This window comes from Oryzias latipes, chromosome 4 (genome assembly GCF_002234675.1).
Source record: "Oryzias latipes chromosome 4, ASM223467v1".
Lineage (NCBI taxonomy): Eukaryota > Metazoa > Chordata > Actinopteri > Beloniformes > Adrianichthyidae > Oryzias > Oryzias latipes.
Genome location: NC_019862.2, coordinates 24,961,705 through 24,980,802, shown reverse-complemented (window position 1 = coordinate 24,980,802; position 19,098 = coordinate 24,961,705). Strand labels below are relative to the sequence as shown.

At 40.6% G+C, this 19,098-nt stretch overlaps 1 protein-coding gene across 1 annotated transcript; it reads left to right on the top strand.

The window, feature by feature from the left end:
- Window positions 1-16,431, top strand: LOC101158266 (calcium-activated potassium channel subunit beta-2). Its single transcript, XM_011474339.3, has 6 exons — window positions 1-92; window positions 7,264-7,414; window positions 8,188-8,289; window positions 8,431-8,601; window positions 9,917-10,112; window positions 12,991-16,431. Exons 3-6 carry the CDS (start codon window positions 8,240-8,242, stop codon window positions 13,273-13,275), a joined length of 702 nt encoding a protein of 233 aa, XP_011472641.1. The 5' UTR covers window positions 1-92; window positions 7,264-7,414; window positions 8,188-8,239; the 3' UTR covers window positions 13,276-16,431.
- The last annotated feature ends 2,667 nt before the right edge of the window (window positions 16,432-19,098 follow it).

Sequence of the window (19,098 nt, the reverse complement as noted above, 5' to 3'; positions counted from 1 at the left end):
GGGGGACTCATCCCAGAAGACTCATCACGACTGAGGACTTCACATGGACGTATGGACATAAACACCAGCAACCTGAAGGGTTTCTGATTTAAGTAAGTAGTGCGAGTTGACACAATTGGAATAAAACGTGGCGTTTGTGAGGTTTGACTTCCATGCTGGCCAGGATGTTGCGGCTGTGATAGTTGTCTGTGTGGGTCACTGACATCAACTGTGACAGGAAACACATTGTTACATCCTGCCTTCATCAAGATGAGCCATCAGAGCTTGTGCGTTGGGATGCAAGCTTGCAAACTGATGGAAAAAAAAGTTCCAACTCTTCCAGAAAAAAAACAATGTTTTTTCTGTAATGAGTTAGAAAGCAGAATAGCTGGTTTTAACCTCTGTGTTTATTGTTTACTTGGTTATTAAGTTGAATTTCATTTAAACCCAAACAGAAGCCGTGCCATCTTGTTCACTGCAAAGTATTTGATGCTTGCAAAACGGTAGAACCTTGATTTTACCATGCTTTACGTCATTTTAACTTATCTTTACGTTTCACCTTTCCAAGCTTTTCGGTACAGTTGAGAATTTTTATCTCATTCAATCTGGAAATAAGAAATGTATCTACAACTACATAAAGACTGTAAAAACACAAATCATTTGGTTAAAACTAGCACAAAAAAATGAATTATTGGGCTATATAACATTCAATTTGAAGTAATTCCAATTGCTCTTTAAGTTTATTTTTCCCTTGTTGAATGCTTGTGTAGATTTTTATTACTTAGTAAAAGATTTCTTGTCAAGTAAAAATGATTTGCTGCTTGGGCAGACAATGTTACAACTTTCTAGTGATTTTTCCTTAAAATTTGTGTTCTCTTTCTATTTTTAGGCACGTCTTTTTGCAGTCATAAACAGAAAAAGAAGAATAAAACTTTTGATAATAAACCCCTGTCTCAGAAAAGAGAAGAAAATGACCTTTTTTTCTTGCTTAATGTGTGGCGGCACTGACTGAGTGAATGAACCCGCAGAGCCTGCAGCATTGCTGATAATTGAATTACCTGCACTAGAATGACTTCTCCACTGTCTGGATTACTCAATTAGTGCACCCCGCTGTCAGGAGCCAACAAGTCTGATCCAAACAATCAGCAGCAGCTGTCTCTGCCGATCTGCAGCAAAACTCTTGCTATGATCACAGCAAAACATTGCCAAAGGTGTCCAGGTCACACCACCTTTTTTGGGGGGGTGGTTAGTTTTATTCTAAATATCGTAATGGTTCCATCTACGATAAGCAAGTGGCACTCTGTGGTAAAGTACCCCATGGGAGTTTAGGTTTCTAGTTTATGTGTTCCATTTTTTGTGATTTTTAATGTTGTTTTTGTTTATCTAATTTATTCATGAGTATTGTTTATTGCAGTGTTTCTCATATGTTTTGCCAGTCGGCCCGAGTGAGGTCTTTGGGCTTGGTTTTCTAAGACTCCAATGAAAAACTAAACAAAGCCTCACCTACCCTGTTGTAGGGTTAGGCTACAACAAAGCCTAACGCTATATAATAAGGTAACACCTGCTCTCTAAAGCTATGTACACACAGCCCACGGTATTGTGTGGTCAAGCGACCACTTTCAATTAAAAGTCTATGAAAACGCCAGTAAACACATGTTTTCCCGTGTTCCAAACTTTCACGCACAGCCACACAATACATGTGGAATGAAGTCAAATGACGGTGAACTTTGAATCAGGGACACAGATTTGGTAGTGACGTATGGATGGCGTCCTTTTTAATTAACGAAAGTGGCAACCATTTTAAAAATGTATCATAGAGGAGAAAGTATTATTGTGCTCGTCTGGAATTCTATGATACCAAGTCTTTCATTTGTCGAAACATAGATAAAAAAAAAAAGCCAGGAGGAAGATGCGCGAGAATTGAGCTGCTTTGACATTTCACATTAAGCCTCTTCCAACTGCAGGTGTTGGACACGTATAGAGTTAATTCAGTCTCAATAATAAGAAATGTTTCACAAATACATACTCTCTGATTCACAAACATATATTTATGGAAACATGTAATATAAATTCACAAATCCACATGGAGTGTTTCACAAACATAATTATGATCAGATCATACGAATTACAGAATGTGTATTTACGAATCGCCTCTCATTTGTGAATCTCTCTGTATTTGTGAGAGAACTCTTCTAACGTGCCAGTTCAACAAATGTCATCCTTGGCTAATGAATTTGTCAATCAAACTCTTTAACCCAACCAGGCGTGCTCACTTTCAGTCAATTGTATGAATCTGTGTATCATTCCTTCATCCGTTTTAGGTCGGGCAAGAATTCGGATTCGGCCGTACATGTATTACACACGAGGTCCATGTAATTTTCTATGACGCAAGGATGTTCAGGCTGCACACTCAACAGCTAGTCAGTTTATGACTGTGCTATGAAGTGAAAGATGGGGGAAAAAAATGGGGTAGTTGGACCTCTCAGTGTCCGCTGTCACCAGGGAGCAGCAGCTGGAGGTTGGAAAGAAAGACGACAGCCAAATTTGAGCTCTTGAGAGACATTTATGTTAAAAATGTAAAAAATGGCCAAAACAGCAAAACTGTGATGACAAGTTTTGATGAATAATTCTCTCTAAGGTCTTAACTCATCCAGAACATACTGCAACACTGGAGATTCTATATCCCTCAACAATATTTGCTTCTGCGCTTCCAGATTTTTGCATTTTATGAGAAACAGACTGCCTGAGGACATGAGGGCCTTATTCATTGAGGTTTTTGAAAATTAATTTAATGACACATCTATTCAATTCAGCTTTTAAGTAGAACTTATATGTGGGTTGTTGTTTATTCTTTTATTCTGTATTTTATCATGTTTGTTTTATGCTTGGTATTCAAGTTTTACTTTTTATGCATTCATTCATTTGAATTAATACTTTTATAATTTTTACTTTTTTAAAATATTTTTACATTTTCTATGTATTACTTCTACATTTTAGCTGTTTATGAGCGTGTTCTCACCCTAGGCTGGGGTATTTGTGTTTGGGCTACCGGAGTGGTGGCCCTTCTTGTACCCTGGCCTTCCTTTTCTGGCTCCTCCTAGCTGCCTGGGCTTGGTATGCCCAGTCGGGCACTGCTTACTGGGGATGGGCGGGTTTGGCCCGTGTTGACTGGATGCTGACACCAGGCATCACATGCCTCTTGTATACGTAGCATTAGAAAACCCTGCTGCTCCTTTGTTTGTTTGTGCTGTGGTTCCTCCTTCCTTAGCACTGATGTTTAGGTTCTCCAAACACACGGTCCCGTCCAGAGTGAACTTCTGCATTAAAAAACTTTTTCCAGGTCCTGCAACGCTGTTTGTCAGAACCACTTTGATGGATCCAAGATAGTCAGAAGATGATCTGAAGATGTTTTCGGACCTGAGTAGGACATTTTGTTTGTGGTGCAGAGCTCAAAGAACATCCTTTTGAGGATATTTCATCTTTCTGCTTCCTCAGCTCCTTCAGTCACATGTTCACTTCTCCTGAAAACATCATAAGTTCTTCTCACACATCCTGTGGAAACATCTGCTAAAAGAAAAAAAAACAATTAAAGGAAAAAACAGAATCCTTTTTACATCTGCCCAAAATTGCTGCAGCACAAGTCCACAAACATCTTGACTTACTTTTTCCAGATCTTGTTTCACAGCAGGAATGTTCTGGTGGAGCAGATTAGACCCTGAATGAGGTGAAGTTCTGCATTCTCTAAAGTAGGCAGATGAGGACAGCAGCTCCTCATAACAAAACATGACCCCATTTTTATTCTATCTGCCAGTGGAGACCAAAGAGAAAATTCTCTGAAACTTCATAAAAATCCATCCATGTGAGCTTTTCATGTTTATAAAACCCAGACTCTGGGCTCTCATTTCTTTGCATTCAGTGATCTGCAGCTGCTTAAAAACGTATTCGGGTGAGCAGAAATGGTCATGGGTTTTGTTTAAAATTGTAGCTGGCTTAGTGCTTACTGCATTAGTGTGACAAAGTGGGCCAGGAAGAGGATTAGGAATCTGTTCAAAAACTGTTGACAGTAAATCAGGTTCTATCTTGAAAATATTTCAACCGTATATCTAGGTCTTTCCACAAAAACGTTTTTGATCGGCAAAATTAGATGGATTTCAAAATAAAGCAATCCTAAAATGAGCTGGAAAACAAAGAGAGTGGAAAGTTTCCACAAACATTCAGCAGCTGGAGAAAAGAAAGAACTGAATGGAAAAAGACTGCTTTGAACAAGGGGGTATTCTATAGATTTTCAACGGGTTAAGTGCTTTAAGTTTCAAAGTTTTAAAAAAAAGTTTCAAAAAGCCTCTACAACTAAAAGGAGGACATGGAACCCAAGTCATCAAGACTTTGGTCCAGAAGGAGAGGCGTTTGGTCTTTATTTACGAGCAGTATTTATTGCCTTATCACTTACAAACCTCACCACATCTCTGCTTTTTTTAAAAATAACATATTTTAAAAGAAGAGAAAAAGAAGCAGAACAGTTTATTTGACATCGGAGATACTTGTTGCATGTAATATTAGTGTAACACTGATTTGGGCCATTATGATTCATGCTATACACTTGTATTTCCTTTAATATTGTCTTAAGTTACAGTGGGGCAAAAAGTATTTAGTCAGGCATGGGTGTGCCAGTTCTCCCACTTAAAAAGATGAGAGAGGCCTGTAATTTTTATCATAGATACAACTTTTGATAGACAAAATGAGAAAGAAAAATCCAGAAAATTACATTGTCAGATTTTTAAAGAATTTATTTGTAATTTATGGTGGAATTAAGCAGAAGCCCCTCCCTGCTTGTCCAGTGTAAACACGATGGGCCAACGCGCATTTAAGAACCCACGTTCTTGAATGTTTGTCAAATGCGCGGCGTGTACATAGCTTTAGAAGCTGCTCTTTGATGAAAACAAAGCAGAGCAGCTGTATTTCACCCACTGTGAGAACAAAGAGACGCTGCACAGCAAGCAAATGGCATCTAAGTAATCTGCCAAAACCAGAACCATGACATCAGCTCTGAGATCTGAGATGTCAGTCCATTTGCTACAGTCACGTTGTGAGCACATGCTTTTCACAAACCGCAGGCCCCACGAGCATAAATCACAATCTCTCTAGGTGAAGAAGTGATGTAGAACGGGATGAAGGTCAGGCATCTTGTGGTATGTATTTGGGAATGTGTGTGTTTATGCATCTGACCCCAAAGGCGTCACTGTGACGACCGACAACCCGCCTTCCATGAAGAAATTATGGGTGGTCTACCATACAAGTGGCTTGACTTATGGCATGCTCAAGGTGGGGGCAAACGTGCACGTGCATGTGCAGCTGTGCATGTGACAGTGCATTCAGTAGGGGACAGTTTTCTGTATTTGTACATGGCAGCAAACAGACTGGGGTCAGTCCTGTTGGGCTTTACTGGAAGAAGGTGGCTGATTATTCTGAGACAAATGCCAAAGCTCTGTGGGTCTCTTCCAGCCCTGGAGGCCATGAGTCAATGTGTTTGTCTGTGACCTAGGCTCCTGGCTAGAGTAGTGGAGGACGTCATGAAATCGGTTCCTGTCCAGTGGAAAAATTTTCTTTGACTCTCCAATGTCTGCTGGACTGTCTCCTCACAATACGTTTTTCCATCTTTGATGGCTCCCCAAATGTTGACAATTGGATAGAGGATGAGAACAAATTGATTACCTTTAATCATGCAGGTGACAGGGAATTCGAGACCATTGCAAAGAAGACACTGTACACCACGTGTGTGAAAGTTTGACATTTTCAGTCGTTGGCGGATATGGACGCTTCTAATTGGACTGAGGTTTTTGGCACAGGGCGTACTCTAAAAGGACACTGGCGTTCTCTGTACAAGTTGCCCATTGAGAAACAAACAGCTGATCCCCAATGGAGAATTGTACATGGTGCCATAGCTGCAAACAGATACAAAGCTCACTTTGTTCCAACTCAATTAGTCAAGGGGGATTTTGTGTGGCATCTGTAACTCTCGCACACTTGGTAATTCAGTGTTACAGGCATAGGGGTTTGTTTGCGGTGTTGGAATATTGGTGTCGCAGACTAGGGGAGGTGTTTTCTTTCCCATTGTTTGTTTTTGGTCTCAAGTAAACTGTCCGTCGGAAACATGCACACATGTTTCTTAGTTTTATTTTGCACAAGCTAAACTTGCAATTTGGTTAACGAGAAATAATTGTTTTCTCTCTATTGGTTAGTGTTTTTTTCTCTTCTGAAAAGTCGTGTAAATGTTAAAGTTGCTTTTTTAAAGTTGATCAGTGACCTTGAAAAGTTTAAATGCGTTTGGGCTCTGGAGAGAGTTCTGTGTTGTATTGGGGATGACAATAACAATGTGTTTCAATTTTAAATGCCATCTGGTTGACATGCTGCTTTTCGCTATGTTTTTGTTCTGATTCTTTTCTTGTTTTTTTTTTCAATTTAAAATGTTTCGTTTTTACTTGAATGTACAGTCTGTCCTTGTTATAATGTGAGTTATTAAAGGACTATGTATAATTCAATTTTTCTGTCAGCTTTCGATTCTTAGTCTCTTTCATGTCTGATCCCTGTTACATTTTTTCAGATCATAAACAGGTTTAGAGCTTTTCAATATAGAGTTCTCTGCTTTAATTTTTTTTCCTCATTTGTTTCACATTTTCAACAGTTTTGTTTGTGTTAAAGGTTTTTTTATGTTATATTTGAGGTTACTCGACTTAAAGTCGTGGCATTGCTGTCACAAGTCAAGACTTTTGCTTTTGGCTCCTTCCTTCTCCACAATTCTTAAACCACCTCTTAATTTGGGAAAGTATAATGAACAGTTTCTTGGGGGTTCAGGGTGGAGCTGTGGAGTTTCTAGCCCTCGCTTTCACATACAGTAACACTGTAGCACATCTTAGCACACACTCAAATGCTCACTCACACACAAACATGCACATCTTCATAAGCCTATTCACTTGTCCGCTAACACACGTGTTATAATTAGTGCAGCTGTTTGTTAAAAACATGTAGGCCTACATGAACAGAAATATCAATAAGACTGGACTTTCTTACCTTTCCTTCAGCTGGGGTGAGAGTTTATTTTTCATTTGATCTTACTCAGAATGGGATCAGAAGCAAACATGGCTTTATTGATTTGGCTTCAGTAGAATACATATGGTGTGCTTTTAAACATGGATTCATCAGTTTTGCCAAGGTCATGCTGTAACACAATGACAGATGTGTGCTCAGTAGTCCCTAGGATTGACGGTTTCCATTCCTGTCTTCATACAGGTACATCCAGGAGTGTGACAATGCCTCCATGCAGCCCCTACAGCAAACCCCTGCAGAAATGCTTACAGTTATTTTAAAGTCCATGTTTTTCCACCATAAACCGATGGCGTCACATTTATCTGAGCTACATCAGAAGTACTTCAGATCACAGGTAAGATGCCAGCATGTAAAGCATGCACCACTTGAATTGTGCGCACACAAATAAACATTTACATGTATGCACAGTAGTGCATACTTAGCAAGACACGCTTTTACTTTCCAAGGTGTTTGCGTTTAAACCTCATTATGGATGAATAAATGAATAAATGAATAAATGAATGAATGAATGAATGAATGAATGAATGAATGAATGAATGAATGAATGAATGAATGAATGAATGAATGAATGAATGAATGAATGAATGAATGAATGAATTAAAGGATGGATGGATTTGTGAATGCATAGCTAAATGTTTTGATGGAAGAATGAAGCCTTAAAAACTGAAAAACCTATGATATGCCTAAAGTCTATAATATGAAGCAAAAAACACAAACATAAACACAGACAAAGTTCCCTGAAAAGTGTCTGTGTTTATTTCCTCTATTCCCCTACAGATTGTATACGTTTCTATGGTAGCCATTTAAAATTTGTCATTGGTTAGTTTGGGTCGTTCCCACACCAGTCTGTCTGCCTAGGTTTGGGTTTGGAAGGCTGTCAGTGCACTATGAAAGTTAACGGAATCCTGTCACACAAGACAGGAACATTTCTCAATGCTGTTGAAATAGAAAATCAAATCAAATCAAATACTTTTTCGTGTGTAATGTGATCCAGCCTTCCAAATTTTCATGAGAACACGTGAAGTTAAATTCTGGAGCAGTTTAATGCTGTTTTCTTTGGACAATGATCAATTCTATTGATGATAAATGTTGCTTGCTGTTTTACAGGTGGGCCAATAATTTTAGCAACTCCAGCACTCTGTCATTGTAACTAAAGACAATGTTTCTGTGGGTAGGAACCCGAGTCACAGAGGGAAGTACTGACCAAAGGTAGGATTTTATTTTCACCTCTCTGTGATCTAAATTATGTCAGTTCAAGAATGACCTGTTGTACCTATTGACTATTCACAGCTGAGACTTTTAGAGCCTTGGTTAAAACTCTATTTGAGCTTCAGTATGGACTCTTCTCAGATCAATCTACCAGAGGATTCGAGACTTTGAGGTTCTGGACAGACGGAAAACGGTGACAGCACTGAGGGCTGGAGAAGACAGAGCTATCCTGCTGGGCGTTAGCATGATCCTCCTGTCTGTGATGATGTATTTTGTTCTGGGAATCACTGTTCTACGTTCCTACTTTGACAGGTGACTTCAGCAACATCTCAGTAAAATCGTTGTCACCTTTCATTTTCAGAGTTCCTCTCTCTAGTTCTTCTCCTCGAGCGTTAGAGTCGTTTATGTCACGACTACAGTAATGTATTCTTTATCAAAACCTGTGAAGCTACATTCACACCGGCCTTGGCAACGCACATTTAAGCAACCACTTCAAATTAAAAGCCAATTTTAACTTACATAAATATATATGTGCGCCTTTTGACTTTCGTGTCTAAAACTCTTGCGTCCGTGTGTTGCTGTGCAAGTTTCAATGACCGTTTTTGGGCTTGTGTCCATTGAGCGAGTGTTGAAGGTCAAACCAGGTTGAACTTTGACCAATCAGGGACTGGGCTTTGAATGGTGCCACTTTTAATTCACAGAAGTGCCATTCACTTGAAAATTGATCATGAAGGAGAAATTAATAATTGCGGTTTGTACGTAGCCAGAATTACAGCACACAAAGTCTTTCATGTATCAGAATAGAGCTGTGAAAGTAAAAGCCTTAAGCAAGATTTGCGAGATTTGCACCGCTTTGACATTTAACACCAAGCCTCTTCCAACTGAAGGTACCAAAAGTATTGGCTCACCCATCCAAATGATCAGAATCCGGTGTCCTAATCACTCGCCCTGGCCACAGGTGTATGAAACCAGGCCCTCAGGCATGCAGACAGTTTTTACAAACATTTGTGAAAGAATGGGCCGCTCTCAGGAGCTCAGTGAATTCCAGCGTGGAATAAATCCAGTGGTGAAATTTCATCGCTCCTGTGAACTCTACCATAAGAAAGTGGAAGAGTTTGGGGAACAACAGCAACTCAGCCATGATGGTCAAAAACTCATACAAAAACTCCTCAATCTTGTGGACAGAATCCCAGAAGAGTTGAAGCTGTAATAACGGCAAAAGGTGGACTGACATCATATTGAACTGTGTGGTTAAGAATGGGAAGCACTTCAGTTCATATGTGAGTCAAGGCAGGTGAGCAAATACTTTTGGTAATATAGTGTACATGCGCTAGTATCAGGTAGTGGCAGTCCAATGTGAATGCTTTGAGCATGTTCTTGAACACGCGTCACATGCCTGGTGTGAACATACATAGCATAAGATCCATTTAGCTCACTGCACTCCTGTTGACCCAATGAAACTACATCTTTTCAATCCCTCAGTTACTCCAGCTGAAGATTTCACAAACAACTCAAAATTTTTAAGGATGTAAATGACAGATGGGATGATGTGTCTTAAATCTTTAAAACATTTTATTCACATGGCTGGAAAGAAATAATATTAGTTAAAACACCCTTTTTCTTACAGTTTATGGACAGAGGAGGACACATGCACAGTTGTGAATGCCACCATTGTGTGGGATGTGAACTGTTCGTACAGCTGTGGGGCAGAGTGCTGGAAAAGCTCCCGGTACCCATGTCTTCAAGTCTTTGTGAGCCTCAACTCGACAGAAAAGGTGGTGCGACTGCTGCACAATGAGGACACTCAGGACAACAATCCTGAGGTACCAGCAGCACTTCTGTTTTTGCTGGACCTGCATCTTTTGCATGTATGCAGAGGAGAAATAAGTATTGTCTGAGTTTGAGAGAGCTTCTTAGATCCTGTTATTTTTTATAGCTACTTCAGGTGATGTTAAAGGGTTCCAAGCAGGGTTTTCTACCTCTTTGTCACTCAAAGAACTTTCATGTAGCTTGTCAACCATTTGCTCCCAGAAAAGCTCATATGTTCACTCACTAAACCACATCTACTGGAGAAAACTAAAGACCCAGAGTGTTTTAGGTCAGCATCAGACACCCAAAACAGTCTGGGAGCAGCACAGATTTAGAGCTAAACTATTCAAACTGATGAACTGTTTACATTTACAATAAACTTAACATGTTTCAAATATAGAAAAAAATGTGTAATAGTACCAAAGAAATGAGAAAGTTTAACAACAATCTGGACTTTAGGACAAAGAGGAAGAAAGTGGATTTAGCTTAAATAAAGTTCAATTTCTCTGGTTATTTTTATCAGACCATTTTAGCCATAGCAAGACTAAAGATGTGCAGCCCAGGAAAGTTTGATAAACTCTTTTCCGGGTTAACGTCCAAGTATCTCCTCAGAATCCAACAATTGGAATTGTAAGTGGTCTGGATAGGGTCCTTGTTGTCGTCAACACTGGACCTTAAAACCTAATTCTGTGTTTTCAAGCTTGTCCTTCCTGCTATTTCTGCTCATTGGTCAATTCAGGGGATCTGCAGTCTGACTAAACACACCTGAACTATGTCCTATAAGACGCCCCAAGCATCCTGCTTGTTTTCCACACATCCATGTCCTGGATGTTTGGGAAAAGAATGCTAAGATTCTGAGGACCAGGGTAAAAGACTACTGTAAAAGGAAATTTTTAAGCTGCTGTTCAGGAAAATCAAGTTACAATAATGTTGTAGTGAGCCACAATACTTTCACCAAAGTGAATGTCAAGATCCATATCACTGGGGATGTCAGAGGAAGGCTGCAAAGTGGTGTCCTAAGAAGACTACAGTCCAATAAGACTCACCTTTCCCCTTCCTACATAAAAAAATAATCAAATAAAAAAAAAACAAAAAAAAAACAAGACAAACAAATATTTTTTTTACGAACCGCACAATGCCCCCCCCCCCCCCCCCCACACACACACACACGCACATAGATGATAAAAAGAATGATAAAATGATGCAATGTCGAGACCTGGCTTCGTACTGAAGTGGGGAAACGATGTTATGGGCACATGTCCACATCAGTGACCCCCCCACCCCCACCCCACCCCCACTCAAGTTCACAGAATACACTACCACAGGACCCCCCAGATCTAGACAAAGAGCCAGACCAGGGAGCCCATTGCAGCGACCCCGTTAAGTGAGAAGGGTCAGTCACTGATGTGGAGGATCCCTCGCAAACCCTCTTTTACCGTCAGGCGTGTTTGGATTGGAGTTGGTAACACGTGCACAAGACCTGAATGTGTGAAAGGACTTTATGTTCAGTGATGGCATCCAGATTCTCCCAACAGCAGTTGGGCCACAAGGTGAAAGAGTGAGGAACACAGTGGTAACACTTTGGTGACACAGGAATGTGTGGGCAGGTATTTCCCACACCAAGCTAACAGGCCTTGTCACCATTGGAGTATATCTCAGCGCAGCAGGATTTTGAAATTAAAATTGTGCAACCAATGACAAAATCCCATCCATAGTCTGGAACTGAACTCTATGCAGCAAGAACACAACTTTAGTAAACAAGATGGAATGGCATTCCAGCAGTCCTGACCTCAACCCCATTGAACAACTGCGGGATCATCTTGGGCGTGCTGTTCATGCTAGGGCGACCCATACTACCACGCTGGCTGACTTACAGAAAGGTTATGGGAGATGCCTTCACACAGCAATGTGTGACCCAGCCAGAGACCAGCATTAGAAGGAGGAGGTGCCAGGGAGTTGCAAATGTGTTTGCTTCTTTCAGTCACGACCAAGGCTTCTGTTTGTTAAATGTTCTAATCTATAATCCAATCTACTAAACGCCACCAAAAACGTAATGGCAGAATGAGTTGTGTGTTGGTAGCAGAGATGATTTGGAAAATGTTGTCCTATGTGCAATCCACATACTGCCTGCTGCTTATCACACAAGGGCATATTCCCCAAAAATGTTGCATCATTTAAAAGTTGAACTTCATTAGAAGTAAAAAGGTCTTACTTTTTTGGTAAAAGATATTAAAGTTCTCTTCCATATTTAACTGGGCTGTTTGTAATAAATATTTACACTGCTGCAGTTTGTCTGAGTTTCAAAATATTACATTATACATTTTGGTAAAATAAAACAAATGACTCACCCATAAATACAGTAATGAACTTGTGGTGCTCTCTGTTTGTGGTGTCAGATTATAGGGTAACATAATCCCAAAAGTGCTAAAATGCTTTACCAGGTTGTATAGATATAAAGTTTAAATCATGGTTCTCCTTATAGTTTAGCTGTCTGTACCTTTTTTGGCAAATTTAAGGAATTGATAAAAAAAACAACAAATAGGATTATTAAATCTAAACATTTAAAGCCAAAAGGTTAAGATTGAATCACAAGATATTTTAGGGGAAAATTGCCAATTTTACACCTGATATGTTACCTATAAATGAAAGTGTTAGGTTTGTGCAAATTATAACAAATCTTTCAGAGCATATTTTTATTAGTTTCATTATATTAAACAGTGATTGCTTATAATGTCAATAAAATATGTTTCTGCACCTAAACAAATCTTGTACTCTCATGTATTATGTGTGCACACCTTTAATTTTAAGCAGTCATAATTAGTTGTTAAAATTAAAATGTGACTATAAATCAAGACTTTCCTTACCACCGTTTCTTTTCCTCCCTTTCCTCAGTGTTTCTACATCCCAAAGTGTCACAAGAACTACGCATCAACACGTGCCATTGTTGAGAGTATTTGTGAACGCCTCAGATCTCAGCACACACTTCACTGCTTTGTGGACCCAACAAACCAGACTGAGAGTGCTATCCTGACCCAGTTTTACAGCAGAGTTGCTGTCTTCCACTCACTGTTCTGGCCAACCTGCACTTTAGTTGGAGGAACCATCATCATTGCCATGGTGAAGCTGACTCAAAACCTGTCCATCATGTCTGAGAGACTGAGTCGCATCAGTAGGTAAAGGGCAGGAAGACCACATGTCGGAAGTTTGTTACCTTACGCCGGTGAGGGCGCAGACGCTTTGTTGGGCTGAGACAAGAAACACAGCTCAGAGGGATGTGGTCCTTAGACCAGTGGGACATTTCAGTTTTTCTTTGTGAGACACTTGTAAGTGTCTAAAGGGATAAAAGCACATGACCTGTCCCAATCTTGTTTGTTTTGGGACCAGCAAAGGTGGAAATGACGTCATTCAGTTTAGAGGATCACAGCCAGATTGGAGCAGCGGCACAATTTCTCCATCCTAACTCTCACTAAGCTGAAACACATTTTTTCTTTTTGAACAGATTACCTGGTGCCTTTAGGGACAGCCAATGAACTTCATCCCTGCAAAAGAGACACCAAAGAAGTTTGTAAGAAGAGCTTACATCCAATGGTAGACTTAAAACTGCTAGTTTTGGATCAGTTTAAATGCACAGTTGCAAACATTCATTGCAGCTTGACACTGAAATGGTTAAAGCTCACAAATGCTGTGAAATGACCATTCCTTAAAATTTTGAACAAACACAGTGCATAATAACAGTTCTTCTACTGAATGTGAGATGAAGGAAGGCAGTTTTTGATTAATCTACAGTCTTCAGTCAGACTTACAGAGCAGTGTTTACTTTTAGTGTCTGAGTAGGAGGAAACCACCAGCTCATTTTATATGATATTTTTATTATTGGGTAGATACTGAAGTCATGCTGAAGTTTGAACTTAAAGGGACTGCATTTATGTCTATGTGGTTATCTTGTTTTTAGTTTGAGTGTGTCGTGATGAAACCAGGCCAGTATCTTTGCCTTAATGATTTTCTATTGCCATAAAAAAACATTTCAGGAACTAGGGTTTTTTCTAAGCGGCATTGCTGCAGCTGTCTTTATTCTGAATGCACGAATAGGTTTAAGAATTTCTAGGAGACACAGGATGGGGTTCTTTAAAATCCATCCCAGAGGACTAACAGGGTAACTCTGGCCTAAATGGGATTGAGGTTATCATGCATTTCTGATTACTCTTCAGAGCTGCAGGCTTTAAAGGGCAAGAGATGTTGGAAACTGGTTGCCAGTCTGTGGCAGGGCCATACAATTACACACAGTCACATGTGTACCTAAGGGACAATTTAGATACACAACCAAATCTATAAAGCATGTTTTTTGACTGTGGTAGAAAGCCAGCGTGCCCAGAGAAAACCCATGCAGGAACAGGGAGAAACCTTTCAAACTCCACTCAGAAAGGCCCCAAATGGGATTCAAACCAGGGCCTTCTCACTGTGAGGCAAAAGAGCTTGACTCCTGTGGAACCCCCAAAAGGCAATATGTTGCTCGATGTTGAAGACCCAAATCCCACTATGTTGTCTACAGCGCATCAGAATGCATTGGTGCTACATGTGCCTCACAAGTGTGGCTGCACATGAGGCTGGATTGTGACTTCTCACAATCAAAGAAATACACAAACTGCAAACTGGCCACATTTTTTTAATGCTTAAACTAAATTAAGTGTTCCACAGGCAAAAAATGATGTTTGGAGAGCCGAATGAAGGGTTTTTCCTTAAATAGAGGAGCCTCAGAACTTGATCTCTTCATATTCGCCACGTCATGACCATCATGTCTCACAAGAGTGGCTTCCAGCTGAGTGTGAAGTAGCTGGGACACGAATCAGCCCCTCCAAGTTTAGGGACAAAGTACGGGAAATACTACACTGATCAGCCCCAAACCTTTGTCACTTTTCACTCTTTGGGTGAATAGAAAACTGAGATCCATAAATGAAGGTTGTGGAGACATGCCCAGATGGTGCTCATTGAGATGCTGTGCATCAGGCCACTGAGGGTAGACTTGACAACAAAAGCTGGTCAGATGAGGAGCTAACTAAAAACTGCCTGGAAGTTAATTAGTAGATATAAGAAAAGATCATTTGATTCTTAAGAAGTAAGGAAAAATGGGGACTAAAGCAGGTTGTTAATCATTACCTTTGTGTCAGCTCCTACCTGCTCATTTACCATATTAATGAATAGTTACCAAAGAGTTGTAAACAATATTCAGATGTTGACTTTAACCAAATGCAAAGATCACTTTGAACTCAGGAAAAACAAACGACTCACTTGTTGTGGTGTAATGATTAATTTCAACAACAGTATGATTCATATCATAATTTGTGGTTGCTGATGCGATTCATTGTCCATATTGGCTTTGAACAATTTGAATTGATCCCATTCACTGACCTAAAATGGATCTAGGACATCTTTAGCCAAAACTTCAACCAGTGTGACTCAGAGATAAATATCTGCGTAATGAACATGTGTCGTTTTTTTTCTAGATTCTTTGCATTTCTTGCAGATAATCAAGTGTAAAATAAACATGTGTACAAACACACAAGTAAACAATTATTCATGTTAAATCCATTCACATTTTAGTTTCCTAAAGTTTAGCTCGCCATTGTTTTTCCACATCAAAATAATGCAGACATTATTAGAACATTCTACCACACTGCACGGTCACATGTCTTTGCAAAATTCAAAGTGTTTCCACAAATTGGACTGGAATGATTGATAAGTTTTTGCTGCCATCACATGTGTGTTGTAATGCATTTGGTTGTTTTTACTTTATAGCCAAAACCTATCGTTACTCAGTCTAAATGTTATTTTCCAAGGCCAATGTAGTCAATTTATTTTACTTGGAAATAATGTTATAATGGTATAGGTGAATTCAACTAACAATCTTCCTCAGACAGATTACTCTGGTTGAATAGTAGTAATATAAATCGATTCATCAATTAAGTCGATTTATTGAGGAATCTTAGTTGTAGTATTGGTAATTCCTGAGTGTATGGGTATTTTTTTGAATACTTATGAATAGGACAGTTTATCAGTAATTATTTTTATGTTCAATAAAAGAACATCTTATATTACATTGACTTGGAGAATTTAATTCCTCTCAAAACTGTCTGTGAAAGCCAACAGTCACTGAAAGTGCTGACCAAAAAGCAAAAAAAAGTCTGATAACATTTTTCAAAGTTAAAAGTTAAGCTTTACCACAAACATTGGAGGTACAGCTATAGCAAACACTGAATGAATGTTTCAGAAGCTGGTATAACAGCTGCTTAAAGAGACATTTTCATGCATTTTCTAAAAAAGGATGTAACAAAAAAAATACAAACAAACTAGGAGTTGTAGGGAAAAAAGCCTGGCTTTTTTACAACAAGAATCTTTTAAAGGAGGAAGTTTTTTCCCCCTTCATTTTAGGGTGATTGCAAGACCTGAGAATAATTTTTTTTTTTTAATTTTCAATTTTCCTAAGAAATGTCATCTGACCGTGTCCGTGTCCCTGGGGGTGGGTTCTGGTCCTTGCCTGGGCGCTGGGCCCCGCCAAACTTCCAACAGTGGCCGAGCCTGGTCGGGCCATGTTTACAACACCCCTTGTGGGCCCCCCTTTTTCCCCGGGGTGCTCCCCTCCGGGGTGGGGGTGGCTGGCCCTGCCTTGCTCCTCCCTGGACCAACCGTGGGCCGGGTGGATGGCTGCCTGGAGCGCGGAACGGGTCTCTCTTGGGGGGTCCTGGCTCGTACCTGGGGTTGGGGCGGGGGATGCCCGGAACTCCTGGGTGGTGATGGCGTGCTCGTCTGGGGCTGTGGGTGCCCTTCCCGGGTGGGGCCCTGCGTTGGGCTCTTCCGGCGCGGCGGGGGGGCTGCTCTCCTGGTTGGGCTGGGGCGCCGCTCTCTTTCCCCCGTGCTTCCCTGCTCTCTGGCTCTGGGGGCCTCGCGGCAGTCCTGCTGGTCCTGGCCTAGGTGGCGGATTTGGTCGCCCGGGGGGCGGTTGTCCCCTGCCTGCTGCCGTGTGGCGTTGGGGGGTTCTGGCTGCCGCTGCTGCTGCGGCGGGGGTCTGGGTTGGGGGTGGCTGGGCGCTCCTCCTCCTTCTTTTCACATTCCACCATCCATTTTAGAAGAACATAAACACTTACCTGAGCACAGGTGTTAGCTCACCTTTGCACTACTAGTTTGCATGATTGAATGAATGAAAGATTTCACACTAGTTGGTTTAAAGGCATAGGTATGCGTGTGTGAACACTATCTGTTATGTGTACATGTTGACATGTGGACATTTTTACAGCTAGCAGGTGTGTTGATAACATTTCAGTGTGTGTGTGGACAGGCCCTTTTTGTACTACATTTGAACCTTACCGTAATGATAAACAACCAGTAAACTTGTCTGCTCTATGCTGCTTCATGGTCTTATCCCCCCCCTCCCACTATCACCCCCCCCCCCCCCCCCCCCCCCTAACATCCCTCTCTCTTCTTCCCTCCTTTCCTTTTCCGTCCGGTCCAACACCAAAGATTTTCAAACATGATTGAAATTAATAAAGTTTGGCCTCAATCACAAAAGTATGGAAGCGATTATGTAGCATAAATAAAAAGCAAAGTCAAAACCAGAAATGCTTTTTCATTTTCAAAATGAAGCTGCATTTTTTGACTCAAAAATAAAATGAAAAAGCAATCCACCAAAATGCTTTTTCATTTCCTTCCTCAACACAGCTTATTCTGTCACTTAATTAAAATTAAAATGAAAATGGTATTTGACATTTCATTTTCAAAAAGGTCCATGGTAAATGTGTACCAAAATTCATTTAGAAATGTCTCATTTGACAATTAAAATGGATTAACAGAAATGCTTTTTAATTTTCAAAATGTAGCTGCATTTTTTGACTCAAAATTTAAAAGAAAAAGCAATATTTCAAAATGCTTTTTCATTTTATACTTGAAACCGCTCATTCTGTGTCATAATTCAAACGAAAATGCAAAGAGGGGATTGCATTTGCATTTTAACATCCACCCCGCGCAAGTTGTCACAATATTCAATTCGAAAAAGCATTAGCAGAGGGGAGGCGGGGCGATGACGTCACTGCTCTCTCTGTGTGTCCGGCTGCTGACTGACGCACACACGCGCACCAGGAGCAGACTGTGTTAGCGGCAGAGACGAGGGTTTTGTGATGGTTGTGAACTTCTGATGAGTTTCCACAGCTTCTCAGGACTAAGTAGCTGCATGTCCGCCTTCTGCGGTCCTCCTCCCGACGCACCGCGGACAAGCTTTGTTCTTCGGACCGCCAGCTGCCTTCGCATAGCGGAGCGCGAAGCTCCCGACGATCGCTGAAGGCGGAAATGCTGCTGCGATCTGAGAAACCATCAAATGAATTTGTGTTTCCAGTGGTGTCCAGAACAAAATAAAGACTGATGTAATTCCCAGATATTTACACATTTATCTGCAGCTTTGCGGATGAATTTGCTGTTTGATTTATTAAGATCCAGGAATCCAGGTTTGAGCTGGCCAGGTCCAGCGGTTTTTGAACAGGACCCGGTTTTAGGTGATCTTAATGTGAAAAATGCAGCAGAATGTTCCTTTAGTGCCCTCGCGAATCAGAAGCTGTGAATCGTAAGCCAACTTTAGCGTGGTCTGACCGCACGGATTTAAAAACATATAATCGAGCAGAGCAGGCCGTAAAATATTAACATAACTGTAATAAAAGCACATTATGAAGATAGTCTCCTGCAGCTTCGCGCTAAGTGAGTGTTTTGGTCCAACCAGCAACGTTTAGCATCGAGAAATCTGCTATCTGTTGATGGAGCTCCAGCTGTCATCAAACAGTAAATTCACCGCGAAGCTGCAGATAAATGTGTAAATATCTGTGAATTACATCAGTCTTTATTTTGTTCTGGACACCACTGGAAACACAAATTCATATGATGGTTTCTCAGATCGCAGCAGCATTTCCGCCTTCAGCGATCATCGGGAGCTTCGCGCTCCGCTGTGCGAAGGCAGCTGGCGGT

Coding starts and splice junctions, on each gene's coding strand:
- LOC101158266 (XM_011474339.3), top strand. CDS start 8,240: ATGTTTCTGTGGGTAGGAACCCGAGTCACAGAGGGAAGTACTGACCAA. Junction 8,290..8,430: donor GAGGGAAGTACTGACCAAAG/GTAGGATTTTAT, acceptor GACTCTTCTCAG/ATCAATCTACCAGAGGATTC. Junction 10,113..12,990: donor CTCAGGACAACAATCCTGAG/GTACCAGCAGCA, acceptor CCCTTTCCTCAG/TGTTTCTACATCCCAAAGTG.